Consider the following 16,497-nt stretch of genomic DNA (forward strand, 5'->3'; position numbering starts at 1 on the left):
GGAATCTGTGGCTCGGGTAATTCCCGAGCCAGAGATGAGGCTTTTGTTTTTAATAGCTCTGATGGATTTTTCTTCTGTGAATTCGTTCACGAATTTTTAAATGTAAGTTAACTTGTGGTATCCCACAACATCCTGTGGCTAGGCGTTAGCTGACTTTACTATGAGTTAAGAAAGGGGAAAGCTACCTTCTCATTTGTTTGCAAAATGCTTCCTGTTTTTCCTTTGATGCCTTCTTGCTTATATACAAAAACAAATAATGTGTAGTTATTTCCTATCTACCATGTTCATGCCACTTGTGATTTTACAGGCATCTATCATGTTATTCCTTAGGTTGAAGAGTCTTTGTTCAATTACTCCACATACGGAAGCTAGTTAGTACATTTTATCAACCATGTCATCCTTCCCTGGGTTTTTACCATCTTTACTGTTTGTTTAGATGTAGTGGACAGTAGTTTCCTCTTGTGTTGGTTTGTACTGGGATTTCATGTCCAGCCTGTACTAAAAAGTGAACTGATGGCACCTTTGAATTCCCAAGAGCTCAGTCAGTTAGCGTTTAGGTTTTGAAGTCTTTAATGTGTCTCTGTCCACTCCTCAAAGCAGTTCTCTGAGCTGACAGTTTTGAATCATCTTTCTCAAAGTGCTTCCTCCCTTACTTCTGTCTGCCTCTCCCTTCCTCTGCATGCGTTCATCCTCTCTGGCCTTCTGCATATCCTTCCTTTAATGCCATATTAAGTCCCTGCATCCAAAGTATAACACATGAATCTCCAAAAAATAAATATCTTTCTGACAAGTGTACCATTATCAGGTCAAGTGTTGTCTAGTCTATCTCTCCCCAACCCTTGCATGCCGGTTCCTGGTTTATTGTCACTTCATATCCTGTTTCTCCGTATTTCTACTCCCAGAGTTCCAGAATTTCTCATCTTTGTCACCTGCTTTACACTCTCTATGTGTGCTAACTTCCCTGGAGTACCTATCATGACTTTGATGGTGTTGATGCCCCATGTCTTTCAGTGTTCAAGAGACATCTGGATGATGCCATTAATAATATGCTTTAACTTCTGGCTAGATCTGAAGTAGTCACAAAGTTGGACTCAATGAACTCAGTAGATTCCTTCCAACTCCTCTCCTGAACTGTTACTCTGGGAATACCCCAGAGCAGTCTTCCTGAAGCTGATGATTTTGAATTCACCCCAAAGGTGAAAATGTATCTGTGCCACCGGTAGAGGAGGCAAAGCTCATGCCTTCAGCCCAACTTACCTCACCAATGCACAGGGAATGAAAAGCATGGAAAGAAGTAGGCAGCCATCCAGTAGCTGCACTGAGAGATCTTCGTCCTAACCACAGTTTTTGGTCCTGACCTCTTACCTGTGTGCCATCTCTGGCTCAGGGTGAAAACACTCATCTTCAAGTGCCTGTCAGAGAAGGGGAGCAAGCTTATGAGGAGGACAAAAAGCAAAAAAGAAAAAGAAAAAGGAGAAGGAGAAGGAGAAGCTTTGCTCAGTTACTTCTTTCCCTGCTATTTCTTGCAGTTTTCTTGAGGCCACGGAAGTGAGCTACTCCACCTGAGAGCTGCTGCCTTCTTGGCCCCACAGACTGTGGAACTTGGGGACAGTCTTACTCTTTTCAGGGTCCATTCAAGACCACTCCTGTGTGGTATCATTTCATGTTAAATGCCGAAGGCTTAGAGCTAGAGGGAAGTAGAGCTGAGAAAATCAGCTAACCATGAATGTAAATCGGTGGTTTCCTTCTTTCATCCCCTGGTCTAGTCTTTGCTTTTATCCCTCTGTTTCTCAGATCTGACCAGTACCTCTCAGAGATCAAAAGATGTCTGGCTTCATCTTCTCTGCATTCAGATATATTCCACTCCTAGTACTTGCTTGGGAAATGGTTGTGATTGTTACTGTGTAATTAACTGGATAGCCAGTTCTTGTTATCTTTGGCTATTGCAATAGTGCTGTGGTGAACTACACACTTGGTGCTTCTAAATCCCTCAAGTCAGTGAGAGGTTTAGTACTTACTTACCAAAAATCTTGGATAGCGAGGTCCATGTCAGTAATGTTTGTACTTAGGGTTAAATGCCAAATGCAATGACAAATAGTCAGGTGACTAGCAATAGATCCAGTGACACAATCCATTATTGGCATCAAGAACACAGAGCATTTTGGCCCAAAACAATTTTGATAGCAACCACCCTGTTACTGGGGGTGAAAATTTTTTCAGCATTCTGCTATTCTCCATTTTGCTTTCAAGTCTTTCTTGTGATGACTAGACTGGAATTTTATTCTGTGCTGAATTCTGTCTGTAATGGTTATTGTAGAACTACAATCAGTGAATTTATTATGGCTGCATTTTGAGCTGCATATGGAGAGTCATTTCTGGCTTCAGCTTGTCTTGTGTGATCTTAAAATGTGATTTTATATGCTTGAGATTATTGAACAGGGCCATTATTCTTGTTCCTGTCTCATACTGAGAAAAAATTCCGATTAGCTGTATGGTTTGCACTGACCTGCTGCTGTTGGTGATGTGGTGTGTCAGTGACATCAGATTTCGCACACTGATGTGCATAGGTGTGCATGTATGTGTGTGGGATTCTTTCATTCTCAGAGTTTGCACCGCATCTGTTATTTCTGAATAATAATTAGTGAATAGACAAATTAATCCAGTCCTACGTTATTTGCTTAACAATGTCATATTATTAGCAGAATGGAAATCACTTTCTTATTTTCTACCGAATATTTCTCCAAATATTTCTTAAGGCCAAGACTGGTATCTGTGCGAACCGTTTGCTACTTTATTCCCATGTCCTAGTCATCCCTAACTGCCCTGAACCACAAATCATTTGCTCATTCCTGTTCAAGCCATCAGTCTAGCCCTCTGGGCTTTGCAGAATCTAGCAATAAATCTAGCTCTGATGACCCAGGTCTTCTGAACCCTGACCTTAAAATTAAAGTTAATGGTCCAGAGACCCCTAATAGCAAGAGAATTAATCATAAGCCATTTGTCTCTGATAGCCCAGTTTCTAGAACTACAGGTCGTGCAGCCCCCAACAATAAAACTGTCTCAGTCCTTGCTGTCTCAGAGCTAATCTGAACCCGAACTCTAACTTTCAGCCGAACCTCAAAACCAGTATCTGACTGAATTAAGCACAGATCTTTGGTTTGTGGCACAATGAAGAAATTCTTGGTTAGTCTTGGAGCTGATGACCTCAGAAACAGAAAAAATATAATTGGGGCTAGCTGGTGTAGAATACATAGTGCTAGCCCATGGACTCATAAGAGCAAGCCTGAATGAGTAAGGACTTCTGCTTGTTATTATGGTTAGAAATGCTACTGAAACTAGCTGGCAGAAATGCTTTGTTTTGTGGCTGTGATAAGTTGGCAGGTTATAATTAGGAGCAGGTTTGAGTAAAGAAAATGAGGAACCGATAAATTAGCTTTACAGCTGGATCATTTCCTCTCCAGTGAGGCAAGAAGGAAGTCTGGAGCGAAAATCTTTTGGTGCTGGAAACAAAGAAAAGAACTACTGGCACTAAGAAAGATGCTGCCGTGTTCCCCAGATCCCAAAATTAACCTGAAAATCTAAATATTTAATACTGACCTGAGTCTTATTCCAGTACCTACAGAAATACAGTCTTCTGCTCTGCAACCTACAGGAACATTAGACCTGATATACTCTACATCCAAGAAGATCTATCTGAGCTGTCTATCACCATTTTCTTTCCATGTAGGAAGATAACTGTCCCTCTATGTCTCCTGCTTGAAATCTTACCCTGTTCTAAATGCTACAGATGACTTAATGCTAATATAAAACAGATAAAGACCCTTCTTGTTCCTTCTCTATCACTTGGTCTTTGACCAGGACAAATCTACAGTCCTGTAATAGCTACCTAAAATACTCAATCTGTGCTATACTGAATATATACTTTGAATATATACTGTGCTATAGCCTTACCCAACAGTTTTGCTGTGCTAGCAAGACGATATGACATCTGATTTTGATTTGAATATGATTTATTCAGAATGTTAGCATTTAGTTTAGGTTTACAGGGAGCATCAGGAAGTAAGAAACTTAGTCCATAGAAAAATTCTACTGGTCTACATCTTGAAAGCCAAAGGATGTCTAGGGAGCAGGCAAATTGCTTATCGTTAGTTTAAGCCTAGTGTTACAAATCTTTCTTCAGATTGAGCAAGGTTTGGGATCAAAGGATCCTGGCCTTAGATTTATTACTGAAACTCAGAGCTTCCAGTGAAGGAAGACAAAGGATGTAGCTTTCAGAGGCAGAAGTCTTACTGTGAGCCTGATTTCTGTTAAGACATTCAGATGTCTCCTTAAGGGTAGGGTTTAGGAAGCAAAAACTGCAAAACTAAATCTATTCCTGAATCATACAGCCACTGAGAGGGTAAGATGTTGGATGAAGTTAGTAAGGAAAAAGAATTTATGACTAATTTCTTATCCCTCATCAGACGTGACTATATTAAAATGGAGTAGGACTAAACAACCTGCAATTTATAAGAACCGTAAAATTAATCATAAACTATTTGGCCTGAAGGCTACTTACCTCATGTTGGCCATGTTGGTAAGTTCCCAGAATACGAAAAGTCCCTGAAGTTCTAGACTTCCTCATCTTAGTTCTGCTTTGAGAGACACGTTCTTAAAATGCTGAAATTACTCATCACTTATTTTTTCCTGCTAACTGAGTCCCTTATCTTACCTGTCATTGCTTGCTAAGTACAAGCATAAAATTATTCAAGCTTTCACCCCCCTTAGCTGCATCTCTGAAAGGGAGCTTTGCCTCTTTACAGAAGCCTTAATCATTTCTGTCAAATAAATACATGACTGATACAAATCCTAAAATTCAGGAGTAATATTAGGGCTACTCTTTCTTTTCTGAAAGAAAGTCTATCTGTACACCTAACCATGTTACTAACTATAATCCAAAGCAAAAATCACAGTTACAGCAAAAATGCAGTTAATTGTGAACTAAGTCTTACTGCTAACTTCATCTCTCCTCTTTATCACAGCAAGACTTACGTGTCTTAGAAATAAATATAATTTTACATTCCTCCACTCCCTGTTCTACAAACCCTAAGCATCTGAAAGAAATGCTTACACTCCAGTAAAGTTGATTTGAAATTTTAAGGTTTTATATTAGAACCAGTGCTGTCATTTTTTTCTTAAAACCTTATCCTAACTGTAATATCAATTCTGAGCCAAGTCAGAGGCTAGAGAGAAAAAAAATCAGTCACACACTACTTCCTTCTTCTTTCTCTACCAGCGCCTGGAAGGTTCAAGCCTGTGTCTTGCCTTGGATTTCCTTATGCTAAGTTGCAACCTGTGAGCTGACCCCTACTCTAGCTTGAAGGCAAAGTAACCAAAGACATTTTACAGTACAAACATCTTATATTTTCCATTGCAAACTCCCATTTTTAAGCTGTGTCCTTCAGCTACACATTTGAAATTCCAAGATTCATGAAGGAAAGCAGCTCCTTGCTTCCTAATCCCAGCCCTTGCCAGAAGAAATTTGCTGTGCTGCTGTGCTACCCTGTTCCCCTATGCTCTCAAGCAGACCAGTGAGTGCTGGCAAAGCAGCAGGTGAGCAACTGTGGGAAGATGTGAAGTTTTCTAAAGCAACTCATGTGTGCATGGCTGGCAAAATTGAAATGCCTGCCAGGGTTGGTCTTCATGGAGACACATCTAATTGGCTGCAGCAGTTCTCCCTGAGCATTCAGTGTGTGGTAAAGTGTCCTTCCTGGCTCTTGCTGTTTCACCTGCTGAAGTTTTAATGGGAGACATTTTTTCTTAAAGTAACGGTAAATCATCCACTCCACTTTATTGTTCTTCTTTGCAACACGTATCTTAGAAGCTCACTATAGACTTTCTGGCAGTGGTGGACTTCACAGGATCTAGCAGTAGCATGCTATCCTCTTATTTTAAAGCAAACCCAATGTAACTCTTGTACTTTTTTGAAAGGTGAAGGTCGGGGCCATGTGAGTAGATTAGACATTTTTATTTGAGAGAGCACATCCCAGGGGAGGTTACAATGAAGGTTTATGAAATCATTTACAGAATGGAGGGAATTGATAGGACTAATTTGCCCACTGTCCTTTCCAGTATAAAAGCTACAGTAATCAGATGAGCTTATAATGAGAAATGTTTGAAAATGCTGACTAACTTGATTCTTTGCAGGTCACACATCTAAGGCACAGCATTCCTAAGCTGTGGATACTGAGTGTTCACATGGACTTAAAGTGAGACTGCACGAGATCATGAAAATGATCCAAGTCTGAATATGGAGGGTATAATATCAGGCTTTCTCTTTTTTATACTTTAGGCATTTCTTTATGATCATTCCCAGAGCAATATAGACTTTTGCTTTGACTCTCTGTCCTGTGTTCCTAATGTTCAAGGCTTATATGGCTGAAAGCAGTTTTTCTGTCTCAACAGACTGTACCCTGGGACAGATTTCTTACACTCTTTTTACTTGTATTCAGTGGCTGAGAATGTTAATTTCTGCCTTTCTTGTTCTTCCCACAGAATGTACACAGAGCCATGATTTTCAGTCTGGCTGTGTCCTGAGTCATTGTCTTTTCTATCATGTATCTACGTGCTTGTTCTGCACACTGATGGCTGTTGCTGTTTTGATTTTTTCGTAGTATCATGGAATGGCCTGGGTTGCTAAGGACCAAAATGCTCATCTAGTCCCAATCCCCTGCTATGTGCAAGGTTGCCAACCACCAGACCAAGCTTCCCAGAGCTATCTTTTCCTTGAACAGCTCCTTGCTGTTGATATTTGCATGTGTTTCCCCAGTGTTGGGGATATTTCTCTTGACATATTCTCGAGCAAACCGAAATCACAAAAACTGAAGTCTCAAAAAATGATGCAGTTTCTGATTAGACAATCTTCTTCATCTCTGTAGTTACTTGTGGGTATCAGAGTTCTGCACTGTGTACCTCACATATCTAAGTAACCTTCTTCCTTATTTCAACTAAAAATGAAGTACTTTCCCCACCTCCATCTCAACTCCAATTCCTGTTCACAGTGTTCTGCCTAAAATCCTGTGTAATTTTCAGTTATTCCTGTATTTCCCAGCCGAAACACTAGTTATGAGATAAGGACAAACTCTTGCGTTATTAATTCTTATGGTCAGTTCTGTATTCAGAATCTATTTTTCTCTTGCATGATGTCTGTGATTATGCAATGCTATTTGTCTAGAAATTGAGCTTTTCTGTGGAGTTGCATTGCTTCTCTCCATAGATTTTGCTTTGTGCTCTTCTTAAACATGCACCATTTCTCAGTGTGTGTCACTCCCTCATCACTTCTACCTTAGGTAACAAAATTTACCAGGATTTAATTATCCTTCAGTTAAAGAAGCTCATTATTAGAAGCCTATTCACAGATGTTGTGTGTCAAATCCAGCTAGCATGATGACTACATTGTGCAAACAGACTGTTGCCTCCTCCAGACTTTCTTCTCTAGCTTGCGCTCCATGCATATTGCCACATCTCCAGAGAATGACTGAAGCAATCTACACAATTACTGGTACACTCTGCGCTCTTTTGAGACAGTCTTAAGTAAAGACATCAGCTAGAAGAATTTTGCTTACATGTCTCTTTTTGGTGATAGAGCTACAGGGCTACGTTCCATTGTAACCAAGCTCAGCAGAAGACTTTTTCAGCTAGCTTTTCAGCAACAACATGCCATGCAGCTGAATTCTCTGATTCAACTTGGGATGTGGGAATACACGCAGGGGTAAGGGAAAGTAAAGCGTCGTGGAGCTGGTAGATTGTTTGTTTCTAGACTGATCCTGATTTGGATTTGATTTCTGCTGATATCTGATCATTGATCCAAACAATGCTACACCCGAGGGGAGTAGCAGGCTGTCTGTTTAATACATGGATTTTATCTTTTGGTTCCTTTGAAAACAGCAATATTGTAGTGAGGTATTTAGCTTGATGTTTCTCTCATGGCTTGATGTTATTCTCAATTCAGTGGTCCTTGAACTGTGCTGTTTTACAGAGAGAGGTTTATTTCGTGCAATCTGTGCAGAGTTCATGTAATGTGCCCTTCAATCCCTCATTCCTCCAATCACTTCCAGCAATTTGGCATTACTAAGAAGAGGGGGACATATTTTGTTTCATTTCAAACCCACTCACACACTTCTGAAATGAGGAACAGAACTCCAAAAGGATTAGATTTGTTTTCCTTTTAAAGGGGGCAAAATGCCAATTTGGGCTGCTGTGAAGAGAAGGAAGTCCTGAATTAACAACGTACAAGTTCCTGGCTGTGGCCAGACTCTCTTCCTATGGAGAGGGGAAAAGTCTCATGTTTTCAAAGAATCCCACTTCTTACAGCCACACTCTGTGACTTCTGGAAAGCTCTCCCACTTTTCCCAGTCTCTTAGGAAGCAGTTCTGCACGGGACATAAATTGCAGTCCTTTGCCCTCATTCACACATAATCCTGCTGTGGATCTATACTTGCATTTTTTCATTTTTGGAAGGGGGAAGTAATGGCAGTCTGTCACAAGGCAGTTGCTGCATTTCTTTGCTTTGAGAGGTCTGTTTTTACAAATCATTAACTTGCTGTCATCATCATTCTGGGTCAGGGAAACCTGGGGAAGAGCAAAGGCAGCTCAAGTGGGAGAAACTGAGCAAGAGAAATATGTCCCAGCCTGGTCTGCTGCTGCTACTTGAGGCTATTTCCCCTCATCCTGTCACCTGTCACCCACGAGAAGAAACCAGCCTCGCTTTACTGTAATCTCCTTCCAAGTATTTGAAGAGAGCCATAAGGTCTCTCCTCAGCCTCCTCTTCCCCAGACTAAACAGCCCCAGTTCCTCCATTCTCTCCTCATAAGCCATACTCTCCAAGCCCTTCACAGCCCCGATGCCCTTCTTTGTACCTGCTCCAGCACCTCACTGTCCTTCTGTGAAAGATGTGGAGCTCTTGGAACAGGTGCATAGGAGGACCACTAAGATGATCGGAGGTCTGGAGCCTCTCCTATGAAGAAAGATTGAGGGAACTGGGCTTGTTTAGCTTGGAGAAGAGAAGGCTCTGGGGAGTACTTGAAATGAGTGTATAAACTGAGACAGGGAAGATTTAGTTAGATATGAGGAGGAAGTTTTTCCCCCAGAGGGTGGTGAGGCACTGGAACAGGTTACCCAAGGAGGCTGTGGATGCCCCATCCCTGCAGGCATTCAAGGCCAGGCTGGATGTGGCTCTGGGCAGCCTGGGCTGCTGGTTGGCGACCTGCACATAGCAGGGGGTTGGAACTGGATGAGCATTGTGCTCCTTTTCAACCCAGGCCACTCTATGATTCTATGATTCTATGATTCTATGATTCTATGATTCTATGATTCTATGACAACAGCAAGGACCTTGCAGCTGAAAGGTGAAACTAGTGGTGGGTGAGGAGGAGAGCAGCTAGATATCTGTGGAGAACAGGAGCTCCCCACTCCCAGCTGCCAGCATAGTTTCTGCTTTCCTGTGATTTTGTCTTTACCTGCTGGGGGTTCAGAAGGCTGAGAGGCATGTCAGAGGCTGATGTTCTAGAATCAAAGAATCATAGAATTGTTGAGTTGGAAAGCACCTTAAAGATCATGGAGTCCAAACCACAACCTAACCATACTACTCTAGGTAGCATCATAGTTTCTTGCGGATTTGTGGTGCAAGCAGCAATGCAAACCTCTTGATCTGACAAGTCACGGCTCAGGACAGCTTCTTTCAGAAGCCTTGGCAGCTGGATTTTGTTTTATCTTCTTATCTTTTATTTCTTTTTCCTAAAAGAAACAGAAGATTTATACATGATATGCCAGTTGCAGCAGCCAGGTCCTTGAGAGGGAAGCACCAGCTATCACTATGTGTGCAATAAAAAGCAAGAGGCTTAAAAACCTTGGCATCTGCCAGCAATTCTCCCTGCTTATCTGGAGGAAGAGCTTTCCCTCGGGGCTGTTCAGATATGGGACAGGCAGTGCGCTTGCCTCACTGTCCTGTAAGGTGGCCTAGGTTCAGAGGTATGGGAGGAACACAAGTGTTTTCATTCCCCTTGTCGCGTGACAGACATCACCGTGACCATTTTTCCAACAGAAGTGGTGAAATAGGAACATAACAGGAGAGTTAGGAGTTTTCCGACTCTCTCCATCTTTGTTTCAATGCCTGGGATATTATAAAACTCTAACTCTGAAACATATTAAGAGACTGAGCTGCTTACAAAACCGCCAGCTCCACAGGGTTTGCTTATCCCTGGTAATTATCACTTAATATTTGGCCCAGTGCAGCTATCTTTCAGTCTTATAAGGATAAATGTATTTGTTTCACTGCTATCTGAGCTCTTTCTCAACATAAGACTGAAACCTATAGTTTATTATTCCTGGACAGAGGCCTACACACACTATGTGTTACTTCTGTAGTTCCCTCAGTCAGTGAGAAATGTTTTAGTATTATTATCACTAAATATTTTGCCAGACGTTGCGGTCTTCCAGCTTTCACAAAGATAGGGAGGGAAAGGATGTGTGGCTGAAGTGCAGGCTTAAGAGATGGGAGACAGGAGGCCCTTTTTCCTTATCAGTGCCAAACTGCTCAGGGAGAAAATTCCTCTGGTAACGAGAAAGTCTGTAAGGTCCTTAACAAGCTACTATCTTCTTGTACTCATATTTCTCATCCCATCAACTGAAATGAAGCGTTTCATTACCACAGGTGCATTTAGCAGTAGGACTCAGGTCTAAATAACCTGTGCAATACTACTGTTTCTTGAGCACAGCTTTCAGCATTTTTTCTTGGTGCTCTTGGAGCTGTACAGACCTAAGTTGTATTTTTACAGCAGGAGTGAGAGCTTCTACTCTCTAGACTCCATGCTAACTCCATGATTTCATTGTGTTTAGTAGCTTCTCAGTCACTGTGTTTTATTTTCCCTTGTTTACATGTATTTAGTCTCTAGAGTTGGTCTGGAACTATGTACAATGGAGCTTACATGCATAGGAGATCAATACCAATTTACTTAATAATCCTGAGAAAGATACAAACTAAGCAGATACATTTCAGACTGACATCTCCCAAGGTTTCCAATGGTTTCCAGTGGAAATGATAAGCACTAGGTGCTTTAAGACCTACAAAATCTTTAATTTATGCATCATTGACAATTTTATGATATTCATATTACATTATTATATTAATATTAATATCACACCATGTTAAACTAAGAGTATGGTGTCAGAGCTGGATGAGGCACAGTACCAGGGCAAAATATATTTGAAAGAAGGAATAAGCTGATTTCAAACTTCTGAATTCTCTAGTGCCATCACACTGCTCTCCTGATTTGTCAGTCCCAAATCTTGCAGTAGAGTTTATGAGACTTTTCTTAACAGCTGCCTGAAAATATCACGTGTCGGTCACCTCATATGAGAATTCATGTCCATAATTTCTTAAGAAATGTTTCACTGTTCAAAGAGCAGGAAGCTCATAGGCAGCACCAGTGGCAAAAGAGCTGGCTCAGCAGTCAGGGGCCTCTAGCTCCTTCAGCTTGGTCTTACCATGAAAGGAAGAGGGTTGAATTTGCACAACTCACTGAATTGCTGCTCTTCGTATCTCAGACGTTCTGTTAGACTGATCTACAGTCCTCTGACCTCAGCAGGAGCTGCTCATCTTCAAAACTTTTTTAAGGTACAGTTGAGGCATACTAGTTTTAGAGCTGAACTCAGGGGAATTCCATTCTACTATATTACCCATCCACCTGACCTCTGGGAGATGTAACTGGACCAGGAAAAGAGCAGAGCTCGCATTTTGGCAGAGAAACGGGACACAGGTGTATGTGGAAGGTCTGTGCTGCCAAGTGCAATAGGACGCTGACCCTGCCCGCCCACTTGGCAGCTGCTTGCCTCTCCCAGCAGCAGGGACCATAAGGACCCATACCTCTGCTGGTGGTGAGCAACTTAATAGTTCTCCTAATGGCCTACATGCTCTGTGTGCATCCCATGAAATGAGTATGAAAATGGTTCATTACCTGCCAGTGTCACGGGGTCAGGTATTTCAAAGGTTTTTAGGTACATAAAGTTGCAGGTGGACAGCTAATGATGTTTACAAAAGCACTTGTGTGCCAGATTCTCATGGATTTCAGCATGGGTTAGGCACATGGAGATAGAGTGTCTTTTAAGCATCCAGGTCCTTTGAGAAGTGAAGTGTTTTGCATTTACTGTAGCATCCTGCAGGGTGCATAAGGCTTATTACTACAGAGCAGCTTGTGTGCTGTAAATCCAGCATACTGCCTTACCCTGCAGTGACTTGTTCGTCTTCCCATAGCTGGTGGAACGAAATCTGCTGTGTACATCCCACATATCTACCATCTGGGCAACAATGCCTATTTGTTTTCTGGAAGCCTTCTCTTGAGTTTACTTTTCTTATTAAGAAGGGAAAAAGAGAGAAAGAGAGAGAGAAAGAGAGAGAGAGAGAGAAAGAGGCATCAGTGTCCAGCACACAGCACATTACCAACTACACTGCCAATTAACGTGCCAGAATTCCCTTGCTCACACATGTTATGTTGTTTTGATGTAACTAAACGACAGTTGCATTCAGCTGCTTCTTTCTATGGAAAAAACATCTTCAAAAGAGCAGATGAGCATGACCCTCTTTTTCGTTTTGTTTCCCATTACTTTAATTGTGTATATATTGAACATATCATCTATCGTGGAAAATTGCTTTCGTCTCTCTAACATCTGCAGGACACTACTATGGCAAAGACTAGTGCATCTGCTCGCACAGCTTTTGCACTCCCCGTTTGTTATTCCATTTCATACTCACAAATTTCGAACCTGAGTTCCTAAAGTTAGCCTGTAAAACCCACTGAACTCATTGGAAAGTGCAGGTGCTCAGCAACACTGCAGATCAGGCCATTTTTGTCTAGGTGTCTAAATATGCTTTTACTGGCTTGGACATTTGAACTCGGTGTTTTTGCTCTGGGAGCATTAATCTTGCATCTCAAGTGTACACTAAATTCCAGTTCGCTTCCTCTGTCTCAGTCTGTTAAAAATTTTGTTCCATGTTTTTATTAATACCATTCAGCAGTTTTTCCTTGGCTCTTCAGCCACACTGCTCGCTCATTGGTGAGCCCAACATGATCGACAAATAGTGTCCTGTGTGTGTTATTAGATGAATATAACCCCGATGCCGAGGCCAAAATTTATTTTAATCTCTTTGCATACCATCTTCTGCTCTCCTTGTAATCCTTGCAAACTAGAAGAGATTCTGGGGTGACCGAAGCATTGGAAGGTCTGTGCAATTAAGGCTGAGGATAATGTATGCTGTGAGTGGCCCTGCTTAATCCTGTGACTGTCTGTGTGCAGAGCATGCATATCATCTCCGGATGCCGTGGTACACATGTTAACAATGGGAAAAGTACTCAGTGGAAGAATGTAACTTTCTAACTCAGCTGCTGCAGTTGGCAGAGGCTGTTCCTCTCTCAGTCCACAATTTGTCTTGGTCTTGTGACTGCTTGTGGAAATGCCCCAAATTGTTTTTCTTACATTTTTCACCTGTGGGGCTTTAAATGAGAGACAGGAAAAGCATTTCAGCAGTATTTAAATAATGTTTTTCTAATTGCACAATTTGCTTTAAAAAAAGAAAAAAAAAAGACGTTTTTCAAAACATTGGTTTAAAGATGAAAATATGCTGGATGGGGTAAAGAAGGAAGAAGGAAACTGCAGAGTTCCATATGCTGAGATCTTTTTAATCCACTTCCTCGGTGACTGAGAGCTGGTTTTAGGGGAGTGAAAACAGATTTGAAGGGGGCTCCCTTCAAATGAGCTGCCTGTTAAACTCTATAACAAGTGGGAGCCTTTCTGAGAGCCATTGACATCCTGGAGTATCTGCCATGGACAAAGACATTCATGGCAGGGTTCAACCAGTGGTTGAACCAGGGGTGAGTCTGGGAAAGGATCATGAATAAAGCTTCTAGCTGGTATATTTTCAAATCTGAATAAGTAATTCTGTATAAATGCCCAAATGTCTGAAATCTCACATGTAACATATTCTGAAGAATCTGAATATCTCTCTTTCCCAGAGGTAAGTTCCAAGGTTCTTGTGACTTTGTACTGGAATTAGGCTTGCTAGATACTCTAAAAAACAAAAAGGGAAAAAAAAAAGAAAAAAAATGAATGCTTCAGAATCCATTTCATTAATTTGCAAATCACATATTTTTTTCCCATGAACTAGATGTCCATAAAAAAAGAAAAAAAAGAAAAATCTGAAGTGCAGGAACAATGAAATGTTATGTAACAATCAGCTGAGTCCTTATTTTAAGCACAAAATCTTGTATTTTCACCTGAAAGCCAGTGTTCTGTTTTTTGTTGTTGTTAGTCTGTTACTTGGTTTCAGTTATTTGTTGGTGTCTATTTGGGGATTTTGTTTTGTTTTTATTATTGTTACACAGATTTTCTTTTTTCTTCCTCGGTAGAAATGGCTTCTATTGAATCACAAACAGAGTATCCCTTCAGCCACCAGTAACTCAAACCCTTGGTAAAACCAACTCCTTGCTAAATTCATCACAAGCCACAGGTAAGAGGGCAGAAGCTTGCAGTAGTGTAAACATAAACATTGATTTTGTATTTGTACGTGCATAAGTCATTTACACATTTGCACCTCAATCCTGTGTGCAAACTAGAAGAAGGATAAAATGTGCTGAAAGCTGTGGAAATTGAACTGGGAGAGTCCTTGCAGATTTATTTAAAAAAAAACAAACACCAAAACAACACCTCTCTAAGATTTTCCACCCCTGGCTGTATTGTGCATGTCAAGTCAATCCTCTGCTGAAGTCAGTGGGAGCTTGCCTGGTTTCAAGGGAAATAGGTTTTGGTCCCTCTGCTGTAAATTCCCTGCTAAAGAGAATTCTACTGATCAGAAATGACTCATTCAGAAACAGAACTTGTGATCTGTTTGAAAAAAATCCTTTTCCATATTTAGTACTGCTTAAAATATGTTATTTAAAAAATAGTATAACAAATTATCTCATGAAATACAACTGAAAAGTTCCCTTTTCTTTTTTTTTCAAACACAGACTCTTCCTCCCTGCCCAGCTCCTCCTACTCAAAAAAAAAAGTGAAGTATACAATAATGCCAGTAATTACGTGTTACGAGATTTTTATTGCCTTGCAATTTATTACAAATGTTTTTGTGGGTGGTACAAAGTATTTGAACAGGTTTTCAAACTAGTCAGAAACGTATTAAATATTGGTGATTGTTATTACAGGTTGTGTTTTATAGTCTATGGTTGATTTATAGGTACAAAACCAAAAAGTCAACGCAGGGTGGCTCTCACAACAATCTTCTTGTGGCAACACTTCACAACACAGAGCAAGCCTCTCCCAGCTGAAGAAAAAAAACTTATCATTACAGAAGCAGAAACAAAGCATTATGCATACCTTGCTGCTTCCATTACCTCAGGTAGGATTTGTAGATGGTCAGTATTTCCACAGAGCAGTTTTCAAACTTTCCGTGAATCTAAATATGAATAAGAAACCTGAACTGTAGATTTTGGATTCAGGATGTTTTGCTCAACTAGATGTTGAAGATCACTTGTAAAGCAGATGTGGAAATATCTTCCATAAGAGAAAATTATTACTGGTTTGATATATATATCCGATTAAAAATCTGTATGATGTATCCAGGGAAAGGCACCAGGCACATCATGCGTAACAACTAGAACATAAGGTTACCCAGATTATTTCATGACAAGAGCTCTTAAACTGTGCAGCAATTACTACTAATCAAAAAAGGACTCGTGGATATATTTGCCCTACAGATGTCCTGCAGATATCAGGCTAGCTAGCTGATTTTCTCAGAAGTGCTAGTACAACCTCCATATCCTATACCATTTCAAAAATAGATCGTAACATCAACCACACTGTGCCCAGGAACCCCATTCACATTCTCTCCTCATTTATTTTATTTTCACCATTGATCACTCATCAGAAATTGTTCCTGTCCTGACTGCTTGGAGAAAAATGAACTGCATCTAACCACAGAAAATCTTAAATGTGAACAGGATGTTTTCAGATGAATAAGAAACATGCTTCTGCCTGGAGGAAAAAGAAAAAAAAAGAAAAAAAGGAAATTCGAATGCAATAGCTGTTTATGTATGTAAAGATTTTCCTGACCCTTCTTTCCCTACAGCTGAGAGGAAACTGTATCTCCCTGACAAGTTTGAATTGGGTACTTTGTCCACCCTGTTTTCTGATGGAGAGTCTTGAGGGAGGAGGCCGTGGCTGTTGCACACGCAGAATTGGTATCACCTTTACTGCACAGCTTGGTGTGGCTGAGCACACAGAGCTTACAGATAACCCACTCACTGTCCCAGAGACTGGGCACTGATTTGTCTTCGGCTGCCAGAGGTAGTCGTGACTGGGGAATGAGTCACATCTCCCTCTGCTTCTGTTGTTGAAGCAGAGGGATTACCAAACTAATGAGCTGTATGGCTGTCTAGGTTTCCCAAAGCGCAAGGTCCCAAATTAAAAAA

General features: G+C 40.9%; 1 protein-coding gene across 17 annotated transcripts in view; it reads left to right on the top strand.

Moving 5' to 3' along the window:
* Positions 1–16,497, top strand: part of LOC104911589 — a 100,943-nt gene that overhangs the window by 72,706 nt on the left and 11,740 nt on the right. For 15 of the 17 annotated variants that reach the window (XR_004160205.1, XR_004160197.1, XR_004160191.1 and 12 more), the window contains 2 exons: positions 14,440–14,540; positions 15,264–15,425. Coding sequence is in view for 1 of the 17 variants with exons in the window: in XM_019616701.2 (XP_019472246.1) it covers positions 15,396–15,425 (30 nt within the window). In the remaining 16 variants the exon portion in view is untranslated. Of the gene's footprint in view, positions 1–14,439; positions 14,541–15,263; positions 15,426–15,953 lie in introns of those variants that run through there. The other 2 variants (XR_004160206.1, XM_019616701.2) reach the window with 2 other exon arrangements.

The sequence above is a fragment of the Meleagris gallopavo genome, chromosome 6 (assembly GCF_000146605.3).
Source record: "Meleagris gallopavo isolate NT-WF06-2002-E0010 breed Aviagen turkey brand Nicholas breeding stock chromosome 6, Turkey_5.1, whole genome shotgun sequence".
Lineage (NCBI taxonomy): Eukaryota > Metazoa > Chordata > Aves > Galliformes > Phasianidae > Meleagris > Meleagris gallopavo.